Source organism: Saccostrea cucullata, unplaced genomic scaffold (assembly GCF_032062105.1).
Source record: "Saccostrea cucullata isolate Sc308-1 unplaced genomic scaffold, CSIRO_AGI_Scuc_v1 ctg15691, whole genome shotgun sequence".
In the NCBI taxonomy this organism is placed as follows: Eukaryota; Metazoa; Mollusca; class Bivalvia; order Ostreida; family Ostreidae; genus Saccostrea; species Saccostrea cuccullata.
In genome coordinates, this window is record NW_026928360.1 from 16211 (window position 1) to 33843 (window position 17633).

Consider the following 17633-nt stretch of genomic DNA (forward strand, 5'->3'; position numbering starts at 1 on the left):
TTCTTGCTCAACCTTATAGAAAAGAAAAAAATCTTGAAATTTGATATGCTTATAGATGTACAAATGGAATGTAACATGTCAACAAGCTAAAGATTTGGGATTTCTACTGAAAAAATGTTTTCTATCATGGCATACCACAACCCTTATGATATGAGTTAGAATCAGTCAAGACATACAAAATTATGCAATGGATTTATGAAAAACATGGCATCCATCTGAAATTTATTACACTTGTGTAAATAGCTTACTTTCATTTATGTACAAAATGTTCATTGATTACACTGCACATTACAAGGATTTGTGCTTTATCCGATCAAAAAAAATGTATCAATTCCTTTTTTCAGACTCATACAAGACAATAATCTATGATAAAAATTTTACATAGCATTGGTATTATTATTTACAAAAGATAAAAGACAATACATGATTATCACAGTATGTTTACACTGTTATTATGGCAATGACCCACACAAAACTGTGACCTTTCACACCTGACCCCGGTGACCTCCACATTAGTGCCCATTGAGACAGTTTGACTAATTACATGTAATACAAGAATACACTCAGATAACTAAGCCATTTATAATGGACTGTACAACACAATATAAAAACGCTATCAAATGTTTATAGATGTTAAGTTTGATCTGTATTAGAATCTCATGATTACTGTACAAATGGTTACAATACCAAATGAGTATTTTATACCTTAACACAAAAGTGCATGTTCTTCAAATTTTAAATCAAACTTGAATTACTATGTTTAATCAATTAATTTTTTATATATAGATTTTGTCAGGAATTCCTGATTCAGTACATATAAATTTCAGAGTATTTTTCAACCTCGTAATTAGTGTACATAACTGTACATATCCAATAACTTATCCAATAACTTATCACTCTGAATCCTCCTCGTAATTATTGTACAATTGTACATGTCTGCTAATCTTATCAGTCTGAATCGTCCTCGTAATAATTGTACATGTCCTCTAACTTATCAGTCTGAATCCTCCTGGTAATTATTGGACATGTCCGCTAACTTATCAGTCTGAATCCTCCTAGTAATTATTGTACATGTCCTTTAACTTATCAGTCTGAATCTTCCTCGTAATTATTGTACAAGTCAGCTAACTTATCAAGGTGAATCGTCCTGGTAAATATGTAAATAAATAGACAGGACTAGGTGCGAATTTTAGCATAGATGTTATTGCAAATTATTAGTTTTCTTGTGTAAATTGTGTCGTATAAACACACAGCAAATTTATTTGTGTAAGTATTCCGAATTGCTTAATGCAAAAGTCCCCTTCTTTAGCGTTGTTACTGTTGCATATGTATTGCATGGAATGTAAAACATCAGGTAAACATGGTGGCTAGACATCAATACTCTAAAACGCGGATTTTAAATGGTCATCCTTGCTCTACTCAAACAAAAGTTTTAAGTGAATTGAGTTTTTGTATGGGTAAATTTGTCGGTATGTGGCTTCAAAGGCCAAGTCTTGAAAGAATACGCTGGGTTGCCGAGCTTAGTACTTTTCCCAAAGGACCTTCTCTGCTTTGGAAGAAGGATATGGAAATAACGAACAGTATTCAATCTCAACGTCCATTAAACAAATATACAAAATAAGAGCAGAGCAAACACGGACCTCCGAAACATCAGAGGTGGGATCAGGTGCCATGGAGGAGTGAGCATCCCCTGCCGACCGGTCACACCCGCCGTGTGCTCGTTGTCATAATCAGGAAATAACGGAAAAAATCCGTGGTCAAATCAGTGTATAAATAATGGACTAACAATTAGTATGAAAAACGTCAGTCAGCATTTCATTCAATGATAAATTGTAAAGAAGCCATTATTTCTTACGAGATAATTTTCTTCAAATTGTTAAAAACATTGGCATAATGTCCCTGTCTGGCAAACAAAAGCAATTTTCGTCGTATGAATGAGGTATTAGTATTTACGTTGTACAATCGAACACTCTAAAAAAAGTTTTACTTGTTGTTTTTAAAATAAGATATTAGATTATGAAAAACTAGTAATTATTAGTAATCCATTTAGTCAGAATAGCAAGTAAATGACTATCATGGTTAGTAATTGTAAACATAGTTAGTAATAAGGATGAATTCATTTACTTATAAAATGATTTACTAAGTATCAATAGAATTACTCAAATTATAGGAATTGTATTACTTTAAGTTAGTAAATGAACTACTCATTTTCGTTAATTATTATTACTTAATCTAGAGATTATATGCTTTCTATTTACTAAATTTTATGAATTATTACTAATTAAATTTAATTCTGAAAAATCTATAATATTATTACTCAAAAGAATACTAAGTAAATGAAATACTTATCATATTTACTAAAATCGACATTATTTACTAGAAACACTGCAAGGTACCGACCCTCTGACATGTGAGTTCTACTCACAGATTTCTTTATCAGAGTTCCCTTATTGGGCCCTCTGAATAGTTTAATAGAAGAAATCTACTTATTGTGGAAACAATTATACTTTCTATTTCTTTTGCCAATTTCTTTGTAATTGTTTTTATTATATATAACAATGAAACATTTGATTCCAACTACGAAAGCCTTAAAAATTGAATAAGTTGTGTATTTTTAAAGACCATTTTAAAAATGGTTAAACATTTCAAGTACTTAATATCGCATTTTAATTAGTGTTACTTTTTTTCACATGCCGGAATATTTAAAAGAAAGATAACTCCTCCTCACAGACAATTAGTGATTAGACTACCATATTTAAGTAATTTACTGATCTGAATTCTCCTTGATTTAGTAAATACATTCTTGTTTTAAGTAAATCAATTAAATAAAATTCAAACAAGATGTGTTTGTGAAACACTTACGCCCTGTATGCAACATAGCAAAGGTTAAACTTTTCTTACATGCAAATTTAAATTATTGGGATTTCTTGATATCTCCAAGGTCAAAAGGTCAAGGTAATTGGTATCTAATGAAAGGTCTTGCCACAAAAAATACATATGTGAAATATGGAAACACTTGCCTCAACCCTTCAGAAGTTATGGTCAAGGTTACCAATTTTGAAATGTAGGTCAAACTCCAAGGTCAAGGACAAAGTGGCAGATTTGGTGATACTCAAAGAAAGGTCTTGTCACAAGGAATACACGTGTGAAATATGAAAGTCATAGCTCCGCTAGGTTAAAGTTTCTGCGGATAAACAGACAAACAGAGAGACAGCTAGACAGACAGACGGACACGACAAAAACTATATACCCCCGAAAATTCGTTTACGGGGGCATCAAAATAATAATTATATAGTAAATAGTGGTAAAATGTAAGTAAAGACCAAGTAATGTTATTACTTATATACACAAATTTAAGTAAATATAAATTACTAAGTAAAACGTTTAAGTATGTAAGTAAAACAATTCTTTAAAATACAAAAATCAAGTAAAACATTTGAATCTAGTAATTGACATATATTTCAGTATTTGATTTTAAATTTTAAGTAAATGCTTAGCAATTATCTTTTACTTATCTTTGTTATTTCAAGTAAAAAATGACTACTAAGTAAAACTTTTTTAAGAGTGAAATAAACATGGGCATCATGTCCCTCTCTGGCAAACCTATGTTTATGTCTCTCAAGATATTGTCCCACCACAGTTTAGCTCTTGCTGACTTTCTTAAACCTTTTTCAGTTTTAAACCAATCCAAGCTACTGACATTTAGGATGATGAATTTGATTGATATTTCAACAACCTCGTTTGAGGTAAGGTTTTAATTCGTCAGTATCTGGTTTTCGTATGACGTATTTTCCCTTTTAAATATTTCCCTCGGCTACCATAAATCATACATTGTAGATTTTCCCACACCAAAAGGATTTCCAGTTGTCCTATATTTCTCTGAAAATACCAATCAGAAGAGGACAATAACTTTTTCTTAACTCTTCTTAAGTCTTTTGGAACGGGATCGAAACATTTTAAACAAAATTTAAAGACATTTTCCTCATGATTTCAGTGACAATTTTATACTACTCCTTGTTCTTAACTAAAGCCGTTAAGTTTGGTTTTGTCATACCAGTTAGGGGATCAGGTTTTTCTTCTTTCTTTAAGGAACATTTAAAAGTTAGCCTAATAGAAGGAAAAGACCGATTATCTATGAAAATTCATAATTTGGAATCAGTCCATCTCTTTATGTGTAATGACAATTTAAAGATTTACTTATGGAACATAAATCTCGTCTGACATGAGTTTATTTACATACATAAGCAATTTGTCATCGTATGAATAAGGTATTAGTGTATAATTTGTACAATCGAAAGAAAGATGTAGCAATGTTTAAAATACATTCTAAAAACTATCTATAACCCAATTTCAAGAGTCAGGACATAGAAACTGTGAAAAAAATTATTCTACTCTCCTTGAAATTCACAATTGTTCTCATCATATCTCTACACTTAATATGTTTAGCACAAGCACTTATTAGATTTTCAACTCAGTCTTATTATTAGTACTATAGGTTAAATGTATTTCCTTATTGACAGCTGCTTTCTCAATAAAAATGGAACTCGTACAAGTACTTAACTCGTCATTGGTTATTTGCAAAATTATTTTGTTAAAACACATTCTGATTGCACAAACAAGTACTCTGATATTGATATCAAATAGATGCTTGAGTTCCTAATTGACAATATATATGTGGTTTTTGGAGACTAGGTTTTCCAACAATCTATTGGAATTCCTTGGGTACAAATCGCGCTCCGTTATTAGCAGACCTACTTTTGTATTCATATGAAGAAAATTTGTGCAAACTCTTATGCATGAAAAGAAGAAAACACTTGCTGTGACCTTCAACTTGACATTTAGATATATCGACGACGCCTTGCCAATTAACAATGGCAATTTCCATTCCTATATCGATATGATATATCCTGGTGAGATGAGATAAAAGATACCATAGAGTCCGACACCCCGTTTCATACTTGGATATTTTACTTGAAAAAGACGGTGGTGGTAATCTAACAACCAAGCTATATGATTAAAATGATGACTTTAACTTTTCTATCGTCAACTTAATTCCCCAACTTATGCAGCAGTATACCTTCATCACCTGCATACGGAGTTTATATATCTCAGTTGATTCGATACGCAAGAACATGCTCTGCGTATGAACAATTTCTAAAACTATGTAAATTATTGACAAACAAGTTGATGAAACAAGAATATCAGCAGTCTCGTTGAAAGTCATCACTTTGAAAGTTCTATGGTCGATACAATGCCCTTGTCAGCAAATAAAATTTATCATTGAGTCCAATGCTGACTGACGTTTTTCCTACTATTGTTAGTCCATTATTTATACACTGAACCGACAATGGTTTTTTCCGTTATTTCACGATCATGATAAAAAGCACAAGGTGGGTGTGACCTGTCAGCAGGGGATGCTCACTCCTCCATGGCACCTGATCCCACCTCTGATGTTTCGGAGGTCCATGTTTGCTCTATGTTTGCTCTTCTCCTAATTTGTATTGTTTGTATTTGAACTTTGAGATTGAATACTGTTCGTTATCTCCATATCCTTCTTTGAAACACTCAGTATGATTTGTTTGGTTACTTTAAAATACCAATAGACAGAATAGGGGGAAGAAAATTAATAAATGCGCAGCATTGTTAAGGCTTGAATTAGGGGGCGGGGCCTCATTTATACGGGAAAAGTTTATTGTGACGTCACTCAAAAATATGACTTTTATGTATATCTCATGATACCTGAAAATGAAATTATTTGCAACTTTTAACTGTATTAGCATAATAAACAACAATTAAACCTATCAATGCATTAAAAAAATCCAGCGCTCGGTAAATCCCGTGTAGTTAGTTTTAAACAAAGCACTGATTGTGATGAACTTGTATATATGACGTCATTTTGGTAAACATAACGTATTTCATGTACTGTTAGAGGCAGATTGAGGATTTTTTTAACAATGAAAAATGCTTTTTATAATAAAACGGAATATTATTTACAGGTTTCAAATAGTCGATTAATACCAATGTAGATCCTTTGTTTAGTGCGATTATTCATTAACTTTCAAGAGAATGTTGTATTTTATGAATTATGTCGTGTTTTTATGTACAGGTTACGTATAATTTACATCGAGATGCACCATAAAATCTTACTTTCGCAAGGGCATACTCTGCATAGATCTTAATCATTTTTTGAAAATATATAAAGGATATTATCCTTAAATGGAAAACTGCTGCTGCTTTCTTTAAATCGAAGGCGTGATTTCATAAGTACACAAAATACTTGGTAAAAGTCTAATACTTCTTGACATTGGCCTATTTACTTTAAAATTTATCTATTAAAACGCGAATTCTATTCAAAGCAGCAGCACTTTTCAGAAACTACAAAGTGTGCAGAAACAATTACTAGCTTGAATTTTTAATTTCAACTAGGGTATGCCCTTGCGATATTTAAATTTGTTAATGACCTACATTCAGTACACATACTATGTATTCATCACGTGACTGTCCATTGATGTGATTTAACTCCTTACAGTACAGAGTGGGTAATACTATGCTATTTCCATAGGTATTAACGTTCTGTGATTATAAAACAGCTTTATTAAAATAAATTTAATTTAAAATAATACCATCCTTTTTGTACATATATTTTCCGTTGATTTCTCATAGTAGGCCTTAACAGTGCTGCGTGCATTTCAACTAGGCGCTAATCAGTAAATATCAGCAATAACCAGTAGTGTCCCTAACCACAGGAACCTTGGTTGTCGTTGAGACTGTTTTTATAAGTTTGAGTGTAGTTTGAAAATAAACTGTAAATAGTACTGGCCCCACCGCCACCAAAAGTAGTTGAGTATAAAACTCAGCCTCAACTCTGACAAAATTCTCAAGCCCATAATTTCAGCCTCAAGTCACCGCCACCAAATATTTGAGTACATACTCAAGCCAAAAATTTGATTACGTACTCAAATTATTGGAGGTAGATCTTGACCTTTCTCAAGTAAATACTCAAGCAATACAAATGGCTGCTCACAGACGACATAAATGGCGCCGCAGGCGACAAATGTGACGTATTCGTAGAATTATAAAAAGAGTAATACGAGACCGAATGAATCCATTAGAGATATATTCTGAGGATGAGATTTTTGATAGGTAAAGGTTTAGAACACCAACTATCCTATATATTTTGGACAAAATCGGTCCAGCAATTATGCATAATACGACGAAGAACAGCGCCTTACCTCCAATCCTGCAGATTATCACCTGCCTGAGGTTCCTAGCAACGGGGGCGTTTCACAGACTGGTCGGGGACAGCATTGGAGTGTCTGAAACAACTACTGGAAGATGTTGTCGATCAGTCTGTGATGCTATAGTTCATTTGCTGGCAGATTGTATCACCTTCCCCAAGGGTAACCGTGCCAGAGAAACAAAACAACAATTTTTGAAAATATCAGGTAAAAAAAACCCCGCATCTTCCCAATGAAATCAAATTATCAATGTCCTTTTCATTTTTCGTCTGCATTGTACTTTCGGTTTTGTTTTTCAAAGAAAGACAACTCCAATGAACAGTTACTACCTCAAAGGCTTAGGTGTGTGTTATGTGTTCGTACTCTTTAGATTGCATGAAAAGTCAAATAATAAGAAATATATCTACTCAAATAACTTTAAAAAAAAGGTTTTTTTTCATATGGACGGCACAGGCTTGTATGGTTTGAAAACATTCAACATGTAAGAGATACTTATAGAACTACACAAACGGTTACGGTTTACGTAGTTTCATTCATGTGTCATAAGAAATAATATAGGCCTACCTTTTTATTTATTTTTTTTTAATCCGAAAAAAAAATGAGTTAGACTTATCATGCATGCTTTGATTTAATTTGATCTTTTCTTATAGGATTTCCAAACGTTTTAGGGTGTGTTGATGGCACATTTATTGGAATTATTGCCCCTAATGACAACGAACCTGATTATGTCAATCGTAAAGGTTTCCATTCGTTGAACGTACAGGTATATTTTTTGCGATGTTTAAAAAAAATGTGCACGGATTTAAGACTTTTTTTTAGAGTGAGAATTAATCATTCAAGAAAAAAGTTGTCCAAATCCTACTTGTTAAATAAAAAGAAGGGGGTTCAAAGTCGCTTCATTAATCTTATTACTGTAAAACACTGGAGGTTGCTCCATCAATTCTGTGCATGTTGATGTTGTCGATTAATTAACGCACATTTTAAAAATCAAGCAGCCTCAATATTGTCCTTGTATAATTATGTTTCGTTTTACATGTATATTAATTTTTTTAAAGGCTGTTTGCGATGCCAACTTCAGAATTACAAGTATTTGTGCGAAATGGCCTGGCAGCGTTCACGACAGCCGAATATGGCGCGAATCTGCATTGTGTCAGAAAAGTACTTGTTTTGCAATCACTTTCCTATCATTTCAAAAACACAAAACCAATAAATTATTTGCATTTTTTAGAGTGTAATTCTGTATTACATCTTAATAGGTGAATATAACGGATTTCTACTCGGAGATTCTGGTTATCCGTGTAAAAGGTATCTCATGACACCGTTTCTGAATCCTTCTACTGTCCCACAACAGAGATTCAATGCATCACTTTGTAAAACGAGGGTACTAGTGGAACAAACGTTTGGAATTTTGAAGTGCAGATTTTCGTGCCTACAAGGGGTACTAAGGTATTTGGCATTTGAAAATTTAAAAAAAAAAGAATAATTTAAAAAACTTGTTTAAAAGAGATCGTTGAACTTAATCAGTATTTTGCATTCAATTATTTCATTTTGTCAGTCGGGACAAAGAATAAATCAACAACCGTTAATTGGAGAAATAATCTGTAATCTATTCTATATAAGGACAGACCCAAGTCAAGCTACGAGGTACATCGTTGCTTGTGCAATATTGCACAACATTGGAATAGACAGGGGTGATATCGTGGATTGTAGACAAGATGAAGTTCAACTGCTTGGTGGAAACGACAATGCATTACATGTAGTTGGTGATGGATTAAACATGCGCAATCACATAGTGGATACGTATTTCACTTAAGTAAGATATTTTATTACCTATACAAAACTCGCAAAGGGGTACCTGTGCGAAACGAAATAGAAACGAAACGAACTGAAGCGAAACGAAATCTGCCGAAGCGAAACGGAATCACAACGAAAGAAACAAAACTGTCAAAATGTTTCCCTAGTAGTGATGTATATTTTTACACGAAGGAACTGCTGAGAGCTGCAAATATGTGCGAGCATACTATGCATGCATAATATTTCAGTATATGTAGTATTTTCTAATTTTTATGTCTTACTCTCATTTTCAGTCCTTATTCGTCTACATGTACATGTATACAAGATATTTTATTTACCAATTAAGGGCCCCGAGGGGCATTTCAACATACATAAATGTACAATTTAAACATTCTCTCTTTTTTTATAACAATATATTTACATCCACTGAATATTTTCTTCTTTATTTCTTAAGAAAACCCATTGCGTTCATCACTGCGTGAACTACATTAGGTATGTCGCCTGTACAGAATTTTTGATCAGTGGCCGTTCCATCAATGAAATGCACAAAGGCGTTCGCATCATTAACACAATAATTAATATTTTAATCCTACTTAAAATGATAATTTAAACAGATATAAATATAAGCAATAAAATGTCTTTCTTTCTTTGTTATTACTGGAATGAACGGTCGCAGCTATTGCAGAAAAAAATTTACATAACCCGCTTACGCGGGTTATGTATTTTTTTTGCAACAGCTGCTTCCGTTCCAGTAATAACAAACAAAGAAAGCATTTTATTATTTAAATAATTAATTTTTTTAAACAGTTATATAGATGACCAAGTTACATGGAAAGGGGGGTCCATACCCCAAGTGCTTGTAATTCTGATAGTTTGGTTTGCTTTCGGTAGGTTTCGTTTTTATTTCTATTCGTTAGGCCTTGATTTCGTCGGAAGATGTGGCGTTTTAATTGTTTCATTTCATTTTTATTTCGTTTCACATTTTACAGGTACCCTTCGCCAGATAAGATATAAGATTTCACAACACAGTATTAAATGCTGTTATGCCTTAAAAATAGCTTTTGGCAATAATTAACAGATAAATGTTAACGTTATATGTATTAGTATTTATTTTTTCCAGTATTATAGGTTTCATGTAATTTTTTTCTTAAATACAGTCATGTACATTTAATTTTCCAAGAAAATTACACTCGTAATTGAAACAATTAATGTTACAATTCATTACCCAGACTTGAATTACTTGTATAAATAATCGAATTTGGATATCGCTCCTCGAACTGACGGACCAAAAAAGCCTTCTTAATTTCAATGAACTCCTTTTCTGCCTGTAGTTTCTGCTTTTCAATTATCAATTTCTCAATTTGGATCTTAATTTTTTTATTATCCAGTTTCATATTCTCCAAATCTTCTTCTTCATACGCATCCTTGATTCCTTTTCTCTTTGGCTTTTTAGAAGAGACTTGATGGCCAGTGGCTGCAGTCTTGGGGGTAGCAGACTCAGAGATGGCAGAAGATGTACAGACAGAAGATGTACAGGCGGCAGAAGATGTACAGACAGAAGCCGTGCCGTTGTCAATTTCTGTTAAATTTATACACAGAATTTTAAATTTTTGTGAAATAAGAAGGTTGAGCAAAATTTGAAATAGAAAGCTTCATCTTATTTTTGTTTGTACCATCAGTTGCATCTGTGTCTATTCCATCCGGCAGTCCGCATATCTGTGGTCGCCCTTCAAAGGCTTGCATCAATGCGTCCTCGGAAGCTGTTAGGGAAGAAGGCGCCGGACCACCGCCTGTCTTTGGCCTTCTCAACATGTCAATCTTTTCTTTACCTGGGTCAATACATGTTCTCTTAATTTATTTTAAATATGTCTTTAGAAATTTGCATTTATTGAGCAGGCATAGATAAGACAAATCAGTTACGAAAGCCCATTTTGCTCATTTTCGTAGGTTAAAAGAATTCGCGAATAAACTTGTAACTTTAACGTTAGAGCGAAACTTTCGTGTTATAACGGGAAACTTTTGCTGTTTAACCAAGACATTTGCATAAGTCTCCTCTTTCTTGTTTGTGATCTAGTTTATTCAATACAATGAAGATTAAAGGCTATCTTTATCTTGGACCATCACAAGCAATAATTATGTTTTTTTGCAATTGAGTGTGTCTTTCCTGTTTCTAAATCTCCTTATAACGTGAAAAAATATTTATTAACCTCCGAAAATGAGCCCAACGATTTTTCGTACATTTTCATTCATCCAGGAAAAATGTGATTTGCCTCATTCATGCAACAATGTCCCATTCCAATTTACTATACTTTAACGAAAACAACAACTTTATAAAAATTGTGACCATGGTATTACCTTTCATGTATATAACAGTAAACTGTATTTCTCAGCACGTATCACAGGCGGGGGGGGGGGGGGTGGGGAGGGGTCCCTTTTTCCAGACATAACGTTATACTATAGAAATTAATTGAGCAATAAAAGTTAGCCCCCCCCACCCCCCTTACTCCCAAATAGGATTTTCGAGTTTGGATATTCCTTTTTTTCTCTCTCTCTCTCTTTCTCTCCCTTCTATCTCTGACTACCCCTCCCCAAATTTCAGAAACGATGATACGAAACCATTTCCGTTTTGCATAAACTTGAACCAAAATGATAACAACAATGATAACAGTAAACGTTCGATGAAGTTTTGTACTGACTAAAAAAAAAACAAATGGAAATCATCAAAACAAATTTAAAATAATCATCAAAAGTCTAATTGAAACCTACAAGAATTAAACGACTAAATTAAAAAAAAAAATGATACCTCTTTGTTTGATGTTGTTAAATTTCTTCTTTACTGTGTCGTTGTCTCTGTCATTTTTGTAGCTTCTACAACACCATCATTTTGAATATCAACCGCCCGAGAGTATTTAGAAAAGTAAGCCATCGAAAAAAAAAATCAGAAGAATAAGGAAACGATGACATTCAATAGCAACTTTGGTGTTCAAAGCGATATTTTCTATATGTATACAATAATAATTAATAGTATATGAATGTATGAAGAATACTTCAAAAAATGCTTTAACCTGTTAACACCTAATTTAAGACCACAGAACATAACTGGAAAAATTGGGGGAAGGGGGGGGGGGGGACTGGTCAGACAATCGTATGAGAAAACTATGGATAACTATTATTTTTAGTCAGAAGTTTATTGAGATCGCCAATTAGGACTTATCAAAAATTATCACTGAATCCGATGTAACGATACTGAGTGAGCATATTGTATAATTTGATTTGTTATAAATTATTTTTAAATGAATTGTTAATTAATTATATCAATTTCAATGAATTTAATCCTTATAACGAATTTAATCCGTTTCTAAAAATTGTTGAATTCATTACAGCAATTTAAAAATTCTTTGTAAAAGCTATTATAAAAATTTATAAATTCATAATGAAATGGATAGAAAATCCTTATTTATATACAACGAATCGAATGTGAAATGTTTTCATTCTTGTCTGTTAATCTTCTGCGATCTAAAACGTTTTCTTAAATAAAAACCGCATCGTATTTTTTTTAACTGTAGATCTAATATACAACTGCACATCAATGGATGTCAAACCGTCACGTTCCAAACAGTATTGGGTCGAAATGAATAGTTACCCATGTAAAGATTGAAGGGAGATAACTACTAAACTTTATTTACAACAGGTCCGCGTTACAGCGAGTTGGAAAGGAAAAGTTAAGTAAAAACTTAATAAGCTATATTTTTAAAGTGTAGGAAAATTAAATGTTTTGATTGAATATGCAACAACAACAGAACTTACAAGTTAAGGGTTTCTGCGATGGATTTCCACGTAGATTCTTTCAATTTGCCATGTTTACCCTTCACCCCCGAACCCTTCATTTTACCGAAGAGGGTCTCTTCATACTTCAAAACCTCTTCTATTAGGAGGATCTCCTCCTCTGAAGTCCAATTGGTGCCCCTTTTCTTAGGATTATTTTGTTCTGTCGGGAGTTTTACTTCGACAAGCTCCATGTTTGTGAATAAAACAAACAAACAAAGCAGACGGCAATACCTGTTTATTATGTAACAAACATTTCATCAAATTTTGTGTACTTCATATATTTCGTGAGACCGCTTACATCATTGAAAAAAATTGACTGAGTATGTACTCAGTAGAGTAGAGAACCTAAAAATTCATATTCAACAGAGTACATACTCAACTATGTTGGTGGTGGTGATTTGAGAATGTCCTCTGTTGAGGATGGCCTCAACGCTTGAGTAGTAAATTGAGGCTGAGTTCGGTATAATTTTGGTGGCGGCGGGGCCTGAACTATAAGGGGACAAAATAGTTTATTTATTCTAATTTTTTATTATTACTGGATTTGATATGAATTAATTTTTTTTCAAATCTATCAAGTTGAACATAATTTTGATCAGAAATTTCCGTAAATAAATAATTCATGTGAGAACATGTATTGCAAAATAGATATTTTTCAGCATGTAAAAGGACTTTAACAAGCCAAAAATGTCTTATCTAAAAAAAGAAAATATGAGCGCTGCTATAGTTAATTGAAATGTAATTTCAAATTGAAAAAATAAGTAATTGTAGCGTCGTAATTTGTTATCCATTCTGTAATGATGATTTTTAGAAATCAATAAACTAAGTGTTACGTCAATATCAACTCACCAACTATTTTTTTTTCAGATTTCCGTAATAAAACACACCGCAAAGATTTCTTTTCTGGACGTTTTTTGCTTTCTTGAATGATCAAATTTCATCAACTAATTTTTTTCTACACCTTAACATTTATAGATATGTGTAAAATTCAAGGTGTATTCCGAATTTCTGAGAAACAGGTAACAGGTCTGTTCAGTACCACATATACGTCACAACACTTTAGAATCTTATTTAAGAGTATATCAAACTTGTACATTGTAGATCAAAATCATTGTATGTAACAATTCCATCAAGATTCTTTTATTTGTTTACAATTTAAATCATTTCTTTATGTAGTATGACGCAATCATATATAGTTAACCTGCAGGTGGCTACCTGTTCTCTGATAATTTGTAAACAAGCGGTAAGAACTACGAACTCTAACTCTTGATTTCCACCAACATTTTGCAACCATAAAATTCAATTTTAATGGCAATTTTGCCGTTAAATCTTTGTTTAATACAAAGAACAGTTCTATGGTAATTGATTAATCATTTTAATTCCAGCGCTAGATAATAAATTATTATTAATTCCAGCTCTTGATTAAAGGGGGATAGACGATATTTTCTAGTGAAATCGAACTTTCAAGAATCGCCATATTTTGAAATAGTCTTAAATATGATAAAATGTATCTCATATATTTTCTTATGTTTTATGCAAATAAATAAAACTTGTATCAATTAATAAAATACAATTATTTAGTTGTAAATAGCTTTATCTTTGGTGAAAAATCAGCATTTTTTTCGATTTTTGCCTATAAACATATGTCCCCCACGTGAAACACAAAAAACTTTGGTATGAATTTGTTAAAGGACAGTCCATATTACCTATAAAAAGGAGTTTTTGTTTCAGGGGGGGGAGATGTTTAAAAAATATTTTCCGTTTTCCATTGATTTCTATAGTGAAAAACTCAAGTTTTACCAACATTATAGAGTTATCTCTCGTTGGTATCCCAAATAAGTAACGTTTTATTAAAATTCATGTAAATATCTATAAAAATCTTGAAAATCATTCGAATGTGTTAACTTTTGAGAAGTGACTTAGAGGTAGGCGGGAGAACAATACTATCGTTCGTGGTTCTTTCAAGTCAGATCAACAATGGGATGTACATGCATCAAAAATGTCATTAAGGGTTCGGGACTAAGTAACAAAAGTAATCATTAATGGGTAAAGGATGGAAAAGTATAAAAGGAATAGATTGTGTGTTGCATGATACCCAGGGGCAAAATATAAGGTTTTCAAGAAAATTATGCATATTCAATATTCTATTTAGCCCCGCCGGCCCTCGCAAATCATCCCCTGATTCTGGAACCATGAAGAACTGCAAACGAAAGTGCTGTTCATTGCCTACCTCCAAGTTGATTTTCAAAAGTTAAGATATATGAATGATTTTTACGTTATGATTTGATTGATATGGATTTTCATGAAACATAACCAACGATATATAACGCTAAAATTGATAAAACTCAGGTATTGTCAAAATTGAAAACGGAAATTCTTTTTCGAACATCACACAGCTCCCCCGTGCAACAAAAAATCCTTTTTATGTGTGCGTGTGTGTGTGTGTGTGTGTGTGTGTGTGTAATATGAGCCTTTATTTAACCAATCAATAAAAAAAATGTGTTTTCACAGGGAGGGGGACATATGTTCAAATACATAAAATACATAAAAGGACAAAAATACATATTTTTTAAAAGTGCTTTACAACTGAAACATTATATTTAATTAATATATATTCTTAATTTGATATGCAAAAAACAAAAGAAAATAAATATGGTGTATAACATTTTATCCCATGTTTAACCCTTTATCCCGTTGATATAGCTCATATGATATCTTTTTCATATCACACAGTTGTAACGTCACAATGGATTTTGCGTTAGAGTGATGAAGTAAAATGAAATGGAGTCCTTTATAAAAACAGTGTCAAACATTGTTCGTGGTGTAAAAAAAAATATGGGATAAAAAGAATCTCACATGATTTGTAGTTGGATATGATTTTTATCCAACTCGTTGTGTGTTTTTTTTTAATCCACACAACTCGTTGGATAAAATCATATCCAACTACAAATCATGTGAGATCCTATATATTCCCTGATATTCATCATTAGGAAGACGACCGTACAACATATGTTTTCATGGGACTGTGTGATAAACTTGGGACTTCACAACTGGTGGCCATGAGGAGAGATGTGATGGATATCAGTTATATGGAGAACAATCAAATGAGAACAAGTGATGAGGACAGTTTTATGTGGAGTGGAAATAACAGAGAAGGATTCAGACTGACAAAATCAGATTTTGACATTATGCCATGGCCAAATAATTACCGTGAGATCTGGGAATGTATCTCAGTCTCAGAATTACAACACACACAGACAAACACTGGTCGTCTGTGACTGTTAGAAGAGAGTCCACCAGGATTCACTTTGTTATATGTTACTGTCACCAAGCATGGACACAACAATCCAGAGAGCTTGAGTTAGAATGAAAAACCGGCTTTATATCTCCAGTTCAGAATATAAAAAGCCTTCTTTTCCTGACTTACTTCCACACGGACCATGTGTCAAGAAAGTTCATGGACCATTTGAATATGATTTTGCCTACTGTTTTGTAAGTGACTTTTGGCCTCCCTCTGCCTCCTATTTTACCGCTTCATTACATGCTCTGATATTTAATTGTTCCAGCATAATTATAAAATATCCCTTAGCCTAATCAGTGTGAATCGTCCTCGTAATTATATATTGTACTTGCGCGCGCGCGCTAACTTATCAGACAGAATCGTCCTGGTAATTATTGTACATGTTCGCTTACTTATCAATCTGAATCGTCCTGGTAATTCTGGTACTTGTCCTCTAACTTATCAGTCTTAATCGTCGTGGTAATTATTGTATATGTCTGCTGAGTTGTAGAATTTCGGCCCCCAATCGTTGAGGAAGTCGTAATCCTGGTCCCCTCTATAAGACGATGTGTTCGAGAACTCAAGGAGCCGGTATCATTTCCCTTCCCCTCATACTCAAAGTCATGCAGCGTGTCGTGGGGTTGGGCATCATGGTTGTTGTTTGTATCGTCAAGGCGATCCGTGATGGAGTACCCTACCCTGTATAAACAATACAAGAATTTCCCTAAGTAAAGATTTAAAATTTTTAATAAGAGCCAAACAGATGTCTTGTGCTGTTCGTGTGTTGTTGTTTGCGCGCGCGCGCGCGCGCGCGCGGCGCGCGCGCCGCGCAGTGTTTGAGATTTGCGCTTTTGTGGCAAAAGGGGCAGGGGATTGATTGAAGTGAGAGCGTTTGGCCTAAGGCGGGACGTTGTTTGCCCAGAAAAAATCCATGCTGAATTTTTTCAAAATGTATTGAATGAGAAGCTATCCCCCACTGAGCACTTGGTAACTGCTTGCTAGCTAAACCTTTCAAGAATTTCTCACGGCTTAAAGTAGAATATGTTTCTGGGTACTGATTTTTTGAATTTCATAACATCTTATTTTAAAATTCCAACACCATGCCTTTAACCATATAACTTACAGGCTGGGAATTGTTAGGTGTCGCTGGGGTTGGATATTGATTCCTTTGTTACATGGGGACATTACCAAGGTTTTTGGTACTTGCTCATTGTATTGAGTAATTTTGTCATGGGAGAAAATGGGATCAACTGGGACTTTTGAAAGGAGTACTTGTCTTTTGCTCTTGTTTAAGACCTGCATTAACTAATACTTCGTATTCCTCTTTTGTTAGAACTTTATAGTTTGGGTCTTTGTTCACCTCCTTTATTTGGTTCAATAGAAATTTCTTCCCCGTCTGGTTTTCCAGCACCATTACCATTTCCAGTAGCCATAATCAAAGATGTTATAAATACTAATGACTACTTAATTTATACAAAATACAAGTAACGACTGCA

The 17633-nt window shown here is 33.3% G+C and overlaps 2 protein-coding genes across 2 annotated transcripts; one reads left to right on the top strand and one right to left on the bottom strand.

Moving 5' to 3' along the window:
- The first annotated feature begins 7201 nt into the window (after window positions 1–7201).
- LOC134277327 (putative nuclease HARBI1) lies at window positions 7202–10692 on the top strand. Its single transcript, XM_062759659.1, has 6 exons — window positions 7202–7445; window positions 7889–8001; window positions 8294–8396; window positions 8495–8684; window positions 8859–9051; window positions 10486–10692. The coding sequence occupies exons 1-5, from the start codon at window positions 7202–7204 to the stop codon at window positions 9049–9051; spliced, it is 843 nt and encodes a 280-aa protein (XP_062615643.1). The 3' UTR covers window positions 10486–10692.
- On the bottom strand, window positions 10163–13075 carry LOC134277329 (uncharacterized). The gene is made up of 4 exons (XM_062759660.1): window positions 12840–13075; window positions 11836–11900; window positions 10706–10861; window positions 10163–10611 (listed from the first exon to the last, which is right to left on the bottom strand). The coding sequence occupies exons 1-4, from the start codon at window positions 13049–13051 to the stop codon at window positions 10244–10246; spliced, it is 801 nt and encodes a 266-aa protein (XP_062615644.1). The 5' UTR covers window positions 13052–13075; the 3' UTR covers window positions 10163–10243.
- Window positions 13076–17633: the final 4558 nt, after the last annotated feature.